Source organism: Ursus arctos, unplaced genomic scaffold, assembly GCF_023065955.2.
Source record: "Ursus arctos isolate Adak ecotype North America unplaced genomic scaffold, UrsArc2.0 scaffold_3, whole genome shotgun sequence".
Lineage (NCBI taxonomy): Eukaryota > Metazoa > Chordata > Mammalia > Carnivora > Ursidae > Ursus > Ursus arctos.
This window is the reverse complement of record NW_026622985.1, coordinates 42,397,144-42,413,503: the sequence shown is the minus strand read 5'-3', so window position 1 is coordinate 42,413,503 and position 16,360 is coordinate 42,397,144. Positions and strand designations below refer to the sequence as shown.

Below are 16,360 nucleotides of genomic sequence, written 5' to 3'. Positions count from 1 at the left end.
TTTGAACCTGAGCAGTTGGACTGCAGTTCCAGCTCTCAAATTTGGGCCCTCATTTTAATGGCTGGGACCTCCAGTGCAAAGTGTGTAGGCAGGGAATTTTTTCTTAATGGTTTTAATGGAAATTCTTCTCATGTTTCACCATTAAGTATGATATCAGGGTAGGTTTCTGCTAGAAACCCTTCATCCAGTTAAGAGATTTTCCTTTTATTTGTTGATTTCTCAGAATTCTCTTTAGTTTAAATGAGAAGTGGTTTTTAAATTTTATCAAATGGTTTTTCAGCATCACTTATTACTTGCTATAATTTCTGTTAATGTTTCGTTAGGCTAACTTTTTCAGAATGTTTTCAACAGAAAATTGTATCAAATTACTTTTTAACATTATTTTATATTGCTATCTTTATTAATATCATAACAAAATTATGTAATGTAATTCGGTTAATAGAGATTCAATTCTGTTTCATCCTGATGTAGTAGTCTGCAACTACGCTGCTGCATTTGATTTGCTAGTATTTCATTTAAAATGCTTATGTATTTTCATAAATGATGTTGACTATAGGGTTATGCCACTTGATCAAATGTTTATAAAAATTTCATCTCTTTCTGTGCATTGCAAGAGTTTTATGAAATATTCTTTCCTTGATAATTTGGTAATTTTTTCCCATTAGATCATCTGTCTTGGCATCATATTTGGGGGTGACTTTAGATTATATTTGTTTTGTCCATTGTAATTGTTCTATCAACTCCTCTCTTTTTCAATCTAAATCATTTATATTTTGCAAAAAAAAAGTGTTTATCGCATTGAGATTTGAAATTCTTAGTTTAAAATTATACATAGTATGTTTGTATAATATAAAACTTGCTTCAGATTATTATTATGAATTGCTTACATGTTAAGAATACAAACATGTAAGCAATTTCCTTTGCTTTGAGCCTCAGTGTATGAAGTGGTCAATACAAGTTTGTTGGCTATTTCTAACTCTTAATAAAATTTTTGGTTATTGTTCTTTAACTTTTACAATGTTTAACATTCTGTACACCTGACATATCCAAATAGATTATAAATTCCTTGAAGGCAGGAACTGTATGATGACTTCTTGCTACTGCACGGCTCCTAGTATAATGGTATACATGTGATAGACATTAAATGAAGGAATGAATTACTTAATGTTAAATACTGGGGAAAGAGCAGAATATTAATAAATGTTATTGACTGACATTTCTTTTTCTTTTTTGGTTCTTTAGATATAAAATTTCAGCCACCATCAACAGACCATTCACCATCCAGTGCAAGTTTTACCCACAGTCCTGCCACTATCAAAAAGTTCTTGGACACAACCAGCGACATCTCGCACTTCTTATTAAAATCAGTTACAACTCAAATGAATAATTCAAAGAATATTATTTCCCAACAGATATCAGGTTTTGAACAGGTGGATCATACTATCAGTACAAATCTCAGTCTGGAGGAATTGGGAGTGTCCATGAACAACCATAGTTCTTTAAGCATTAACCCAAACAGTTCCCATGGTGAAGTAAGGGATATTACACAGAGCACCATCCAAACAGAGGCAGGAGGGCATAATTCTCAAATTAACAGGTCTGCGCAAGGTTTCACGCAATATAAGGATGCGTTTGCCTCAGTAGTTACTAGAGCCATCACCATTTTGCCAGAAAAGCCTGGATGGACCAAAATATCAACTTGTGCTGAATCACCTTGTTTTCTTGGTGTTTCTTGTGTGCCAACCACAGATGGTCACTTCAGATGTGGACGCTGCCCCTTTGGATATTATGGAGATGGTATCAAGTGCAGAGGTAGTATGAAAATTCTTCGGAAGATGCAAAGAAAACTATTTAGTCCACATTTAAGTAATTAAAAAGAGACACTTTTCTATTTAATAATTTCTATTTACTCCATTTAGTTCACCAATTTCTGTTCATTGCATTTATTTATTATTTGTGTATATCCTCTTCATATTTCAAAAAAAATTAAGGGTGTTTCTGAGTTATTTTTAAAAATAATGTCAGATAGTACTATAACTATATAATGTAAATATGTTTTTGAGTACCTACTATGTTCCAACATCTATAGAAGCATTCTTCATCAATTATGTCATATGATCCATAAAGACTCCACATATTGAGTGTTATTTTTCCCATTATGCAGATAGGAAAGCAGAGGCTTAGAGGGCTAACTGACTTGCCTAGCATTCAGCAACTAAGGGATAAAATAAGGAAGTGATCTGTGGTCTGGGTTCTTTCCCCCTCACAGTGGGCATTTAGCACTTTAAATTACTAATTCTGGCGTATTCGCTTATTTGCATAAACTAGGCTTCTCTGTAAGTACTCCAGCTCTTGAGAGTAAAACAAGTTGGACATCACTTTAATTTTTAAAGGAGCATTTACTTCTTTTCACAATTACCAGTATTGTTTGCTTTGATGCAAATCAAATTTTTGGCTTTGATACTGGAGAAGCTATTTTGTGTTGTTGTTGGTATTTTGTTAATTTTTTTTCGTGTTATTTGTGTTTTGATTTATTTGAGACCAACTTAAGCAATAGAGCTATTGGGGTATTTCTTTGTTCTCAGTATTACTGAGAGATACTTCTTTGTTTTTGCTTTTTGTAGGAATAATGATAATAATAACAACTTTCAGTACTTACATGTTTATAATATAAAACTCCATATTATAAATAAACAAAACAAAACAATCACATACATTTCGGTTACCTCAGAAAAATGTTAAATGCCTAATAGAAAATAGCAGGTAGTTAATGAAGGTTAAGGAATACGAACCTGTGAGCTTATGATGTGTTCCTAGCATCTTGCTCTTTGAAATTCTGATTATTCCTGCCATTTACCACCATTTACCTGATTAGTATCTGCAGCTTTATTGACCTCTGAAAAAAGACTGTAACCCCATTTATGGCTAGCAGCTTCAACATCAGGGAGTAATTACAACATACGGTACTTCTTTCTGACAGTGTTAGTCATGTTTCTCAGTCATTCTCGTAGTAAAATAAATACAAGGGGAAAAAATAATTTTATGGATAAATGCAGTGGTTATTGCTCAATAAGCAGCCTCAAAATTTTCAAATTTCAGAGAATTTGACTTTTCTTATAAGTCGGTCTATGGGCAACATGTATGTATTGTATCAACCAGTCAGCCTTTTTTTCCCTTGATTTTTGCAGCCATTTGTAGACACCCATGTGGAAAAAGCAGGGAGTGTGTTGCCCCAAACATATGCAAATGTAAACCTGGCTACACTGGTTCTAACTGCCAAACTGGTAGGTATAGCCCTCATAGTTTGCATGATGAATTTAACTGATAATTGACATTTCTAAAACATGAGCTTTATTTTATACAGCTGTATGTCATCCTGATTGCAAAAACCGTGGAAAATGTATTAAGCCTAACGTTTGTGAATGTCCCCCAGGGCATGGTGGAGCAACCTGTGATGAAGGTGATACTTCAGATTAAAAATCAAATAATAGAACCAAAATAAAAGTATTTTCTTTAAAAAGGCTTTTTTTAAAAGATAATTCAGTTTTACTGTGTCTGTACTGATACATACTCATTAATGCTGGTGGGGAAGTCTAAGCTTTTTAATGTTTATTAAAAATAATTTATTTGAAACTTCTAAAAACTTAAATTTCTAAAATTAGACATCCAAAGAGCAAAATAGCTTATTTGTCCTTGGTAAAATTGTCTTCGGAAGTAATATTTTTGAGATTTTCGTTATAAGATGCCATATCCCTACATATATTTTAGCTTCGAACAAAGGACACCTGATTATTGAATGACTTGTCAAACAACTCCAAGAAAGTGCTAAATACCACATAATTAGAAGATACAAGGTAGTAAAAAGAATCCTAAAATGTGATTTTTAAGAACATGTCTATAGCCATATAATTTTATTATTTTGGTTGAAATCTTAAGAGGAGAGTTTATGAAATGGCATTTTAAAAATGGATAGTATTTTAAAAGCACACATTTGTTATTTTCAATATTTTTAAAGAATATACTTTGATAGATGGTACAAATAATTATTAATAAACTATGAGCCACACTAAATACTTTCGTGACAAGGCAAGTTACAAATTAACAAATTAAAGTAAATCCAGAGTGAACTAATAGAAACACTCAATATCAATAGCATATGAAAATAAATGTGGAAATATAGGAGAACTCCATTTTTAGGGCAGGAATGTGTAAGTCCAAGTCTCGCTTTTCAGAAGAAACCTAAGAGGCTATATTTCCATCCAGCTAACCAAAAGTTTTATAAACCAAAACATGCTGATGATTTGTTGGTGTTTTTTAGAGCATAAACTTGTATAGTCAGTCCCACAGAACTAAATTTCATAGTAAAAGAGAACTGAATTTATTATAAATTGCTCTTACAAGAAAGTTTATTGTGGCTGTGATTCATAAACATAAACTGACCTTTTCCTAATTCGGAGCTGACTTAATAACATAATCTGTGTCTGCAGAACACTGTAGTCCACCTTGTCAACATGGTGGCACCTGCTTGGCTGGAAATCTCTGCACTTGTCCTTATGGCTTTATAGGACCAAGGTGTGAAACAAGTAAGCAAAACTCTCTTGCAGCCTAATGTAAGGAAACTGCTCCTTTGAATAGCTGATGGCTTTAATACTAACGAAGAGAAACCCAGAGCCTAGTTAAAGGGCATACATTCATGATTTATTCTGACAGTTCTCATTCTGCATACCACCGGGAGCCCTGGGTGCCAGTACTAAGATAAAGAAGTTTGTTCTTAGAAGCAACTCTCTTCTTGACCCTATCCATGACCATTTCTTTGAGATAATAAGAAGAATTCCAATTTGTTGATTTGCATATAAACTTGTTTAATTTATATCTATGATTATTTTCATTAGTAACTAATGATTTTCTCAAATAACCAACTCTTGTTTACTGTTCAGCTCAATGATTTTCTTCTTTCCCCAACTCTATTAGCAAAAAAATAGCTGAATGTGAGAATCAGAGACCATTTAAAGCCAAAGAATAAGTTTTTATTTTTCTCTCTGATTTTATTCATTAGAGGATGTGATTAGCAGTAATGAGCTAGCTAGGTAATAGCTAATGATGTGGCCAGTGCCAAGCCTAATCTACCTTACTTTTATTTTTATTCTGTGACCTTAGTGGTTTGTAACAGGCACTGTGAAAATGGAGGTGAATGTCTTACACCAGATACTTGCCAGTGCAAGCCTGGCTGGTATGGACCTACTTGTGGTACAGGTAAAATCAGAAATATGTTCAATGAATAAATCAGTTAAAACAAATTTAAAGTGCACCAGTATCCTGAAGACCAGCGCCCCAAAGCATAAAGCTAATCTGACAAGATTGGTATGAAGTTTTATTAAAACCCCATCTTTTGATTCTTTTTCTTCTTGTATCAGACCATAGAGTGTATTTCAGCTTTATTGTTATCCAGGCCCAATCAATCCTTTTTTTTTTTTTGGCCTTTATATTTCCATCATCCACTGCCTTATAGTGGAGAGAAACAAATCTGTGTTACATCTCCTCAATCTCTTTCAAATTTTTTTATCACAACACAGACATTCTGTTTCATGACACACTCAAGCAATTAAGGGACACCATTATGTTACTCCGTTTCTTTATCACAATATCAAGCTTACTTCTTTGCCAGCATGTTTGCAGTTATCTGCATATAATCTAATCCACTGTGATCTAATGACTTTTCTCAACATAAATTTAACTTAATACTTACAGCTTGCCAACTATGTATGAAGCATAATGCAAGGGGAAACAAAGATCAATTTGATTTTTGCCCTGACTTCAAGGAGCATATCATTAGTGAAGGAGACACAGGATATAATTATTCAAAAAGACTATGATACAATTTGGATTATAATAAGTAATGTAATTAACACACAGTTCCTTGGAAGCAGAGAAGACAGAAATTTATTCTGGCAAGTACATTTTGGAAGAAAATAGTATTGAGGTAGGCTTTGGAGGATGGGTAAAGTCTGGGTTGAAAATGGAATTGGGGGTGCCTCTCAAAGTGGAACAAAGGTAAAGAAGTGAAAACAGAGAATGCTTTTGACCATGCTAGGACTTGAGCGCAGTGTTCCTATTGAATTAGGAAGGAGACTGTAAGAGGTACACATGTGGCCCCATGTATTTGAGCAGATTACAGACCCTCCAGTTAGTGCTGTTGAAATGTCTTCTACTTTCCCATCATTTGTTCAGCTTACAGATGGCATTCTGAATTCTAATCATAACCTCCATATTCTTAGCTTGGTATTACTTGTAAACTTAATGAACAGACTTTCAAAGCTATTATCCAGTTATTTCATTCCTCTTATGTTTGGCAAAGTCAAATTAATTATAGGTTATGGGTTTTACTTGCAGTAAAAATAAAATATTTCATTATGCACCATTTTGTACTTGAGTGCAGCTTTCATTTTTTAAATAATAAAACTTTTATGGTCTCTCTTCCCCTGCTATTCCTTAGCTTTGTGTGACCCCGTTTGCCTCAATGGTGGTTCCTGTAATAAGCCAAACACTTGCCTCTGTCCAAATGGATTCTTTGGTGCACAGTGTCAGAATGGTAATTATTCTTTCTTTCTTTCTAAATATAAAGGGAAAGGCATAAACAGAACTCATTGTAAACATAAGACAAGTCTCAAAGGGGAAGATGATATTTTTTTCTCTATTTCTTGTGATGTTGCCATTGTGGTCACCAAATGACCAGATCATGGAAATGTATGAGTTATTATGTAAAATATTTGTATTTATTCAACATGTTAGGCTCCTGATCTTGGCACTTGCCTGTGCCGTTTTGTAGGATCAAGGTGTGAACCAAATAAGCAAAGTTCTCTTGCAGTCTGTTGTGTGCAGTGGTGTCATTTTTATTGCCCTTACCGCAAAAATGTTTGATTTATGGTCAATCTAATGTCCACTATTATCTTGTGATCTCTCAACTTTAGTTTTATTAAACATTTACGAAAAGCTAGCTATGCACAGCACTCTGCAAGGTGATATAGGGTCATAAAGACACAGCATTTCCCTCCTTCATGGCCTGCTATTTTAACACTTTCCCTGGTATAGTAATGCTACAGATTTTTTTCAGAATAATAAGCATGTCCTGAGGCTGACACTGTAGGCATGAATTAATGTCAATAAATGAAATTTAAAATGTATTTTCTAAATCTTTATATCTTTGAGTTTATGCAAAATGCAGAGTAGATTTTTAGTAGAAACATGTCAGAACCTGTCATAATTTAATTCCTAAAACCTATACTTTTCTTGCCATGTTATACTTTAATGTGATTTCATTTCTTTCATTTGGAGGTTGGCTAGGATGCTTAGGTTGCATTTGAGGTAGAGAAGAAACCATCGCTGAAGTACTAGCCACACAGATATAGCAAATGAGTTCTTCTAATTAAGATTTCCTTTAGGGAACCAGTTTGTGAAATGGAAAGAAGTAAAGACTAAGTTAAGGCAAACCTTGAAAACCAACGACTATGTCTAAACCCGTGTTTATGAGCTGTAGGTGTAGTTTTGACTGAAAATGTAAGAGGGAAATAAAAAGCTGATATCTCTCATGCTCCTTGCAGTAGATTAAGATACAGTGAGAAAACTTCTCCAAAATTTATACACCAACCGTATAACCGGGAAAAGAGGAAATCTCTAAATTATTAAGTATTGAACTAAAATGTATCTATTGAACATATGTCATGTTAGCAGGTTTTGGAATTAGGTAGCCTTTAAAAGTTCTAGCTGGCATGGATTTTGGAATTTACTTAAAAGTCTCCAGGATCAGACTTCCCGACGTTCAGGTTTGAACTAGACAGTTGACATAAAGAGCAAGTGAGACATACATACTGTAAGCGCATGGCTAGCTACCATAAATAATAGTACAATTGTTTCTTTAGGGTTTTTTTTAGGGGGGTGGGGAAGGGCAGAATTAGAGGGAAAGAGAGAATCTTAAGCAGGCTCCATGCCCAGTGCAGAGCCCAATGCGGGGCTCCTTCTCACGACCCTGAAATTATGACCAGAGCCGATACAGTGGTCTTTAACACATGCTGCAGAAGGTGCAGAAGAAATAAAAACATGATCTTTATTATTATTTAGGGAAAAAATATATTTTTAAATTTCCAGGCGGGTTTGCTTATCATTTTTTTAAAAAAATAAAGGCATTTAGGGGTGCCTGGGTGGCTCAGTCACTTAAGTGTCTGCCTTTGGCTCAGGTCATGATCCCAGGGTCCCGGGATCCAGCTCAGCGTCAGGCTCCCTGCTCAGCGGGAAGCCTGCTTCTCCTTCTCCCTCTGCTCCTCCTCCCTGCTCATGCACTCTATGTGTCTTAAATAAATAAATAAAATCTTTAAAAAAAAATATAAAGGCATTTAATCATCATACCTGGAAGAAACATGAAGCAATAAAAATCCTTTCATAAAAGATGATAAATATTAACTTCTGAATTCTGTGGAGCAGAATCACATACACAGAATATAATAGTACAGCACAGTCAAGGTTATCTAATAAATAGTCCTAACAAGGGCGCCTGGGTAGCGCAGTTGTTAAAGCATCTGCCTTCGGCTCAGGGCGTGATCCCGGCGTTCTGGGATCGAGTCCCAAATGGGGCTCCTCTGCTGGGAGCCTGCTTCTTCCTCTCCCACTCCCTGCTGTGTTCCCTCTCTTGCTGGCTGTCTCTCTGTCACATAAATAAATAAAATCTTTAAAAAAAAAATAGTCCTAACAAAGCCAAGGAATTACTGTTAAAAGGATTTTTCACTAAGCATTCACAGGAATAAGTCACATATAAAGCTCTGCTTTTATGACCTCAGTAGGTATTCAAAAGTCAACTTAAAATTATTTTCTAAAAATCATGTGACAGATTGTTGAGATTTTTCTTAATTTCCACAGGAATAGATACATTTCTTATTTTGAGCCAGGTTTTGACTTATTTTCTTGGTTCTGCCCCAATCACTTCACTCTTTACTTCCAAGAATGTGAAATATAAGATCAGGTTCATAATTTAAGCACTATAATACCAAAGATGCCATTTTTTATGAACACTTCATCGATACATTTCAAATTGTGCTAATCCACTGGCTGCTTAGAGCTATGAACATTGGATTTTATGATTTAGAAAGGATGGTTTTAATGACTTGCAGTTGTGATCTTTTATTTTAATAGCACATTTCTATGCCTTATGGCCCCATAGATAACAAGCACATGAGGCAATATGTAATATATAATAATCGGAGATGTAATATTCACAGATTACTGCCATGTGTTCTTTTAGCTATCTGTCACCCTCCCTGTAAGAATGGTGGCCGCTGCATGAGAAATAATGTGTGTGCCTGTCGCGAAGGATACACCGGTAGGAGATGCCAAAAAAGTAAGACGCCACTGAATGTATTTGCCAAGCACAGGTAAAGCAAACACAGGAAATAGCAAAGGTATTGCTACTTGAGGGCTGTTTCATCCTTTTTCCTGAAGGTATCTGTGATCCCATGTGCATGAATGGAGGAAAATGCATGCTACCAAACATTTGCTCTTGCCCTTCTGGTTGGAGCGGGAAACAGTGCAACACAGGTAAGAGGAACACTCTTAAATGTTAAAGCCTCATGAGAACATAAAGTAGAATTTACTACAAAGAGCCTTTTCCTTGTTGTTTGATGTGTGTGTGTGTGTGTGTGTGTGTGTGTGTGTGTGTGTTGTTTTTGGTTTTGCTTCTTCCTACGTTAGGGGATCCATTTTTGAAATAAAGTGCCAAGGGCTCTGAATTCATTCTTTTAGGTTAGCAGGGAGACAGGATGTTCTGTATTTCCAGTCTGTCCACTATAATTGCCAGGATAAATGACAAGTCTTTAAGTCCTATCTCCTTGTCTTAAGTAGAAGGCAGGAGAAGGTGTAAAAAATCACTGATTCCTTGACCCCATCTCAACCAATTCAGTGGGGCGTCACTGCTTTCAAGTCTGGCTAGGTTTTGAGGTGATAGCAGCTCTCCTCATTCAAATGTTTAATTTTTTCCCCGTTTTGTAAGTTACTATTTAAAATTACCGGCTATTATAATGTATTGGTCAAAGTGAAAAAATAAGCAACATAAATGTCCAACAATTGAGGGAAAGTTAAATCACAATACATTTGATCAGTGGAACGTTATATAACCATTAAAATCACCTTATTCAAGAACCAGTAGTGACATTGAAAAACGTTCTTGATAAAATGTTAAGGGAAAATCTCCTTTAAATCATTAACTTTTAACTGGTTCTCTTTTTTTTTCTTTAGTGAATTTTTTTGAGGTTTATGTGCGTATTTGACTAGCAAATTAAATTTTTAACTTGTTCATATTTCTATTTGCAGCTATCTGCTTTCAGAAATGTAAAAATGGTGGTGAATGTATTGCTCCCAGTATATGCCATTGTCCTACCACATGGGAAGGAATGCAGTGTCAAATACGTAAGCCTACAGAATTTGTTACTGTATGTTCTGAACCTGAATCTGTTATAATTTCGAACAAAGTGTAGTGTGAGGAGAAATCATAGAAAAAAACAAAAACAAATCCCAGCATGCTGATCCATTCAGAAAATGGTTTTAGAGATAAAGGAAATCTTATTCGTTGTTATACCCATCTAAAAGAAGAAAATATGGTAAAATATATTAAAATTTTGTGTGACACAGTTAACTCCAAATTATGGTTTGTGCATTGCCTTTGAAGTTCTTTCAGGTGTGCTAAAGAAGGTTTTTAATATACACTTTAAATATTTTTTTCATATTATGAGAAAAACACATGCCAATCATGAAAATCATAAAATATATTAGAAAGTTTTAAAAACTAAATTGTCCCAGATTCCACCACCCAGAACTGATTCCTATTATGGCATTTCCCTTTAGTTTTAGTCATACATATTACATAGATGAGGTCTCAAGGTATTGAGGAAAATGAGATTTTTTGTAATTTTGAAATATATGAAAACTTGAAATAAAATATTAACAAAGATTAACTCAATGGGAAAAACTGGAAATCCCCCCCAAAAAATATTTTGAAATGATCAATAATTACATCATTTCAAAACTGGTGATCCAAGTGCATTATAAACTGAAAACATACAGTTGCAAAATGACCATGTGTTTTTACTAGAAATCCCTGCCCTGTTTTTTGATGTTTTAGGAACCATACTTGTTTCCATGTATTAGAGATTCTGCATAAAATTCCCATGACTCTTTGGCTTTATTTTATTAGTAACTGCTATTACAATTTATACATTTTTCATTTTAAGAAAATATTATCAAAGAATTCACTGAGTGCTAGTACCTGCTTAAGAAATATCCGCTCAAAAATCAATAATTCTCTTTGGAACTTAGATGTGATAAACTGCTAGAAAAAAGAGCTGTCACCCTCAGTTTGGGCTGCTTATTCTGGAGAGAGGTCTGTGTGGACCACGAGGGAGAATGATGAGATATTAAAAGCTCATTAGTGTGGGAAGGTGCCCCAGTGAGTGTGGGCTGAGGTACTCTGCAGCCTCACGGTGTGCACTCTAATTTTGCACTTTACAGCATGTGAATTTTTCAAAGTCCCCTTCCTCAAAATGCTTTATTTCTAACTGTCCAGATATTCTAAATATTGACGTTATTTAAACAAGATGTCTTATTGCCATCTGCTGGAAAGTTATTGGAACAAATATTCAAATCTATGTTGTTTGTGATATGAAAAGTTCTTCCTTAGCTGTGGAGCTTTGTGCATTACACAACCTGCCCAACCATACCCAACAGCCCTGATAAAAACATAACCTTTTAATGTCGTACTTATACCAAAGCGAATATTATTCTTGAGTTACACAGTTTTCCTTATGAGCTATGGAAGCAGATACCTTTCCCATGAAAAATAACTGTATTGTATATAATATATTATGCTTATTTTCACTCAGTATTACTTAAAAGCATTTTCCGTCTTTCAAAACATAATTTTGAATGAAATATTAAGTACCATAATACATAATTTTAAATATAACATAATTTATATATATATATATAAATATATATATATATATATAATTCACTTGACTTTTGCCCTTATGTTGGACATTGTAGTCATTTATGTTATTACTCTAACAAGCATTTTCTCTCTATAAGTGGCTAGGTGGATAGATGATAATATAGGTGGATAGATTAGATAGATAGGTGATAGATATATAGATCGATATTGAGGTATATTAAGATAGATATAGATATTTTTAAGTTTCCTGAGAAGAGATTTTTAAGGAAGAAATTGCTAGTGTAAAAATTTTTAGGAAGTTTCTAATACAGTTGTTTCACATTAAACTTCCAATGATAGTATATTTAATTGTTAATTTTTCCATACACTAGTTAGTACTGAATTGTTTCTTTTAAATGTTTGCTAAATTATCCAAAAGCAAATTATGAATGCTATTTTATGTTACTAATTTGAATCTCCTCTCTAAAGAAAACAAAAACATATATCCCGTGTTTAAAATGTAGCCAATGAAAATTCTGTTTGCTTTAATAATATCTTTAAAGAGTTGTGAAACTGCTGTGTTGAGTTCTGGGTGTTTTGTTATTTATGTGTATGAGTATGTGTGTGTGTGCTCTGGCCGCACAAGGAGGGAGTGTAGTTGGTCATTCATAAAATCTTATGACTATTTTGTAGTCCAGTTGCTGAATGGCTTCAGACCACCAGAATAGAATATGTTACAACCATTTGGGTCAAAGGATGGTAATGGTTAAAATTTGTGTATTGCAGCAATTTGCAAACAGAAGTGTCTTAATGGAGGCAGATGTGTATTTCCCAATGTGTGCTCTTGTCGCGATGGATATTCTGGAGTCAAATGTGAAAAGAAAGTACAGGTATATTGAATTTTAAACAGAAAATAAATATTAGACATTGACATCTGCTGTCTACTCAGATATTCTGCTTAGCAATTGATACCTATCTGTTAATGTTTATTTTATTTCCAGGTTAAAAAACATGCAAGGATTTACTGTTGGCCTCTGAAACTAAAAATAATATCATTTTTGTGTCATGATAGAGTTATTCAAAATTTTGATGTGCACTTAAGGAATTTTAATGTATGGCTATGACTGTCAAAGTGTAATATTCTATTTCATGGCACTGGAGCTGAAAAACAAATATTCCCCAATATGGACTTAAGACACCACTAATTTATATTTTGATCAAATACTAGATAGAAAGACTAACTTCACCCCTCCTCCTATTTTTTTTTTTTTAATCCACCACTTTTAAATCCACTGCTTCATTGATTTGAGGATGGGTTGTGTGCCACTAAAGCCTTGTCTATCCTCATTCTTTTCCCAGACGGTATTTCTTCTCTTTATTTGCTCTCCATTGCAGTCCATTTCAGGGACGCCTGGGGTGCTCAGTCAGTTAAGCGTCTGCCTTGATCCAGGGGCCTGGGATCGAGTCCCACATAGGGCTCCTTGCTCAGTGAGGAGGCTGCTTCTCCCTCTGCCTGCTGCTCCCCCTGCTTGTGTTCTCTCTGTCTCTCTGACAAATAAAATCTTTAAAAAATAAAATCTATTTCAGGGAAAGCAAATTAAAAAACTCTTCATATCATTAGAATTATGATTTATTTTTATTTTAAAAAGTCAACAAAACAAAGGAAAAATAGTTGCTTTCTTAGAGTTTCTGATATTGCCCCACACTTACTTAGAAAGCTATAGAAACATCTGTTTTAAAAGTTTCTATGATCAAATATGTGCTTATAAGATTAAACTGAATTTTATTTTGTCTCCAATCTTATATTTCTAAATATCTACAGCTATGGAATTTTTTTAGTCCTAATTCCTACATGTACAAGGATGGTGCTAATGGGGGGGGGGGGGGAAGCAGAGCTCTCAAAAATTTCTTAAAGTTAATCTGTATTAGTTTTAATTTAAAAAGCAATTATATGCTGTTTAGCACTTCAGAAAGCCCAAGGTTGTGAATATCAAAGTAAGCTGGAGTGCTGTAATTTGAAAAATGATAAGGCATTTTCTTTTTGATATGCGATCCTGGATCAATCTGGCTCAGAGGCAAAGCGCATGCGCACATGTGTTTCTCCTTGCGCTGCTGTTCAGCCTGGAGACCTACAGCCTCCATTTTGAAAGCAGGAAAAAAAAAAACAAGCTCGTAACAGTACTGTGGTTTGAAAACCAGAAAACAAATGTTATGGAGTACCTATTGGATCAACTGTCATTGAGAACAGTAAATGTAAAAACGTGAATTCCCAGGTTCAAAGGCAGCGTACATGTGTCTTATTTTATTTGGAGATTTTTATGGCACAGAAAACTCTATGACCTCAAAAGCTTTCAACTTCATTCTGACATACTGAACTAGGTGACTTCTCTATAACCTATTTCTATCTATTTCTTTACTCCCTGAATCCTTCGTCAGATCTGATCCCCACTAATGGTGCTTCTGAGACTGCGTCTGGAGCCATATTAAGGAAGGAAAGAACAGCGGGTCATGGGGAAGGAAAAGGAAAGAGTTTGGCTCAAGGACTCCATGTCCTGCTTTTCTATAACCTGTTCTAACAAATTCTTGACTTTAATTCTCACTTGAGCTTTACTCTGGTGCTCATTGGTATCATCACTTCATTTGTTTTTTTTATTTTTTTGGCTCCAAAGCAGAGCGTAAAAATAAATTTCTTTTTAACAAGAAACATCAAACAACTACCATTTATGAGCATTCGCAGAACCCTCCCTGACGCTTCCCCGCTCCCTCCCTGCCGATCTCCTGGCCCTTCTTCCAGCATCCTGGGGGGGAGGGGGGGTGGAAGATAGTGATTGAGTTGCCAGAATTTCAGTGAAAACAACAACGGAAGGAGAACTACTAGCTAGAAACAAAGGACACAAAAAAAGGGGAAATTGGGCAAAGGCGATGCTAAAGAGGGGTGGGTTTATGAAAGGCTTCGAGGCTTCCGAACTTGCTGCTCAGCTGCTATAGGTACATTTAACATTGGCCCTGCCACTTGTTCACTCTACGGCCTTCAGCAAGGTATTGAATCCCTCTAAGCCGCAGTTTCTTCAACTGTACTATGGTGCTGATAACACCTAACCACAAGGTTGTTAGAGAGCTAAATATGTTACCACATGTGGCTGCTATGTGGAAAACACTTTATTACATTGAAGAGAGGACTAGAGAGACATGGAGAAGGCAAAGGATGAGGAAAGAGACTGCAGAGAACGTGGCCATCCACTGAAAATCTTTTCCTGAAAAGTATCAGGAACAAAATGTACTCAGTTGTGTTGAGCATGGCTGTGTCTTGAATGTAACCTTCGGTCAAGATGCAGTCATGTCGTCTCCAAGTTCCACTTAGTCATTACTGTTTTGGTATTTAAATATGATCTGGATTAGATCTCAGTTTTATGAAAGCAGTACTTAGTCTCTGTATCACATCAGAGAGAAGGAGGTGGCAAATAACGAGCAAGAGTTAAACGGTTTTCTAATATTCATTGAAACTTTCCTTCTTCCTACTACAGACAAACGCCATTAATATCAAGTATGTGAATCACAAGCCTGTCATAAGAATGAAATTTTTATTCAGAAAAAGTTGAAGATAACTACTTGAAGTTTATTTGAACATAATTTTAAAAATTATTTTAAAGATTGAAGAAACTAATAACATATAGAATGGTCTTACCTGTCATTGTTAGAGAAAAGCAAAGAAGAAATACAGGTAATCTGAATTGACTTTGAAGTGTGATTTGATATTTACATATTGAGATGATGTATCCAATATTCGAGACAGTCACATTATGTAATAAACTGAGTATTTCCCAGTTCTTACTGTGATGGTGTCTTTATCATCAGGGATCAGTCAGCATAACAGAAACCATTTGATGTATCCAGATATAAAGTGTTTAATGCAGAATTAGGAACTCTCAGGACTCTTGGAAGAGCTGGGGGTGAGGGTGAGAGTGAGGAGAAGGGTAGGTAGAGGTCAGGAAAGAAAAGCAGATCATTATAAAAAAAATTGTTGGAAAGCTACTGTGAATCTTTTATCTACCCAAATATCTAGCTGCAAACACCTTTGAAAAAATAATGACTTCCCATTTCCATCTTCTGTCTCTCTGGAAAGCTTTCTTATCAGCAAACTCTAACCCAGAACCACACAGAAAAGGGGGTTCTAGAAAATGTAGCTCTAGCCTTAGAAGGAGGTAACAGTGGTACCAAGGAGATAATAGTCAGCTAACAGAAGACATGCCGTGCATCTTACTGCTTTGGACTATAGTCCAGAGACTAAAGCCATCATTTTGCCATGATAAAAACACCATATTTAGTTTTGCCTGTTTTTCCCCTCCAGTCTCTCAATTGCTCTGACATATACATTTCTTGACAAGGTGGAAGAAA

General features: G+C 35.1%; 1 protein-coding gene across 2 annotated transcripts in view; it reads left to right on the top strand.

Moving 5' to 3' along the window:
• Window positions 1-15,792, top strand: part of VWDE (von Willebrand factor D and EGF domains) — a 65,134-nt gene extending 49,342 nt beyond the window's left edge. The window contains exons 21-31 of one of the 2 annotated variants that reach the window (XM_026506617.4): window positions 1,243-1,812; window positions 3,189-3,284; window positions 3,365-3,460; window positions 4,488-4,583; window positions 5,158-5,253; window positions 6,494-6,589; window positions 9,290-9,385; window positions 9,487-9,582; window positions 10,354-10,449; window positions 12,752-12,855; window positions 15,490-15,792. In XM_026506617.4, the coding sequence (XP_026362402.2) occupies window positions 1,243-1,812; window positions 3,189-3,284; window positions 3,365-3,460; window positions 4,488-4,583; window positions 5,158-5,253; window positions 6,494-6,589; window positions 9,290-9,385; window positions 9,487-9,582; window positions 10,354-10,449; window positions 12,752-12,855; window positions 15,490-15,564 (1,517 nt within the window). In that variant the 3' untranslated portion in view covers window positions 15,565-15,792. Of the gene's footprint in view, window positions 1-1,242; window positions 1,813-3,188; window positions 3,285-3,364; window positions 3,461-3,768; window positions 3,874-4,487; window positions 4,584-5,157; window positions 5,254-6,493; window positions 6,590-9,289; window positions 9,386-9,486; window positions 9,583-10,353; window positions 10,450-12,751; window positions 12,856-15,489 lie in introns of those variants that run through there. The other variant, XM_044386828.3, reaches the window with a different exon arrangement.
• Window positions 15,793-16,360: the final 568 nt, after the last annotated feature.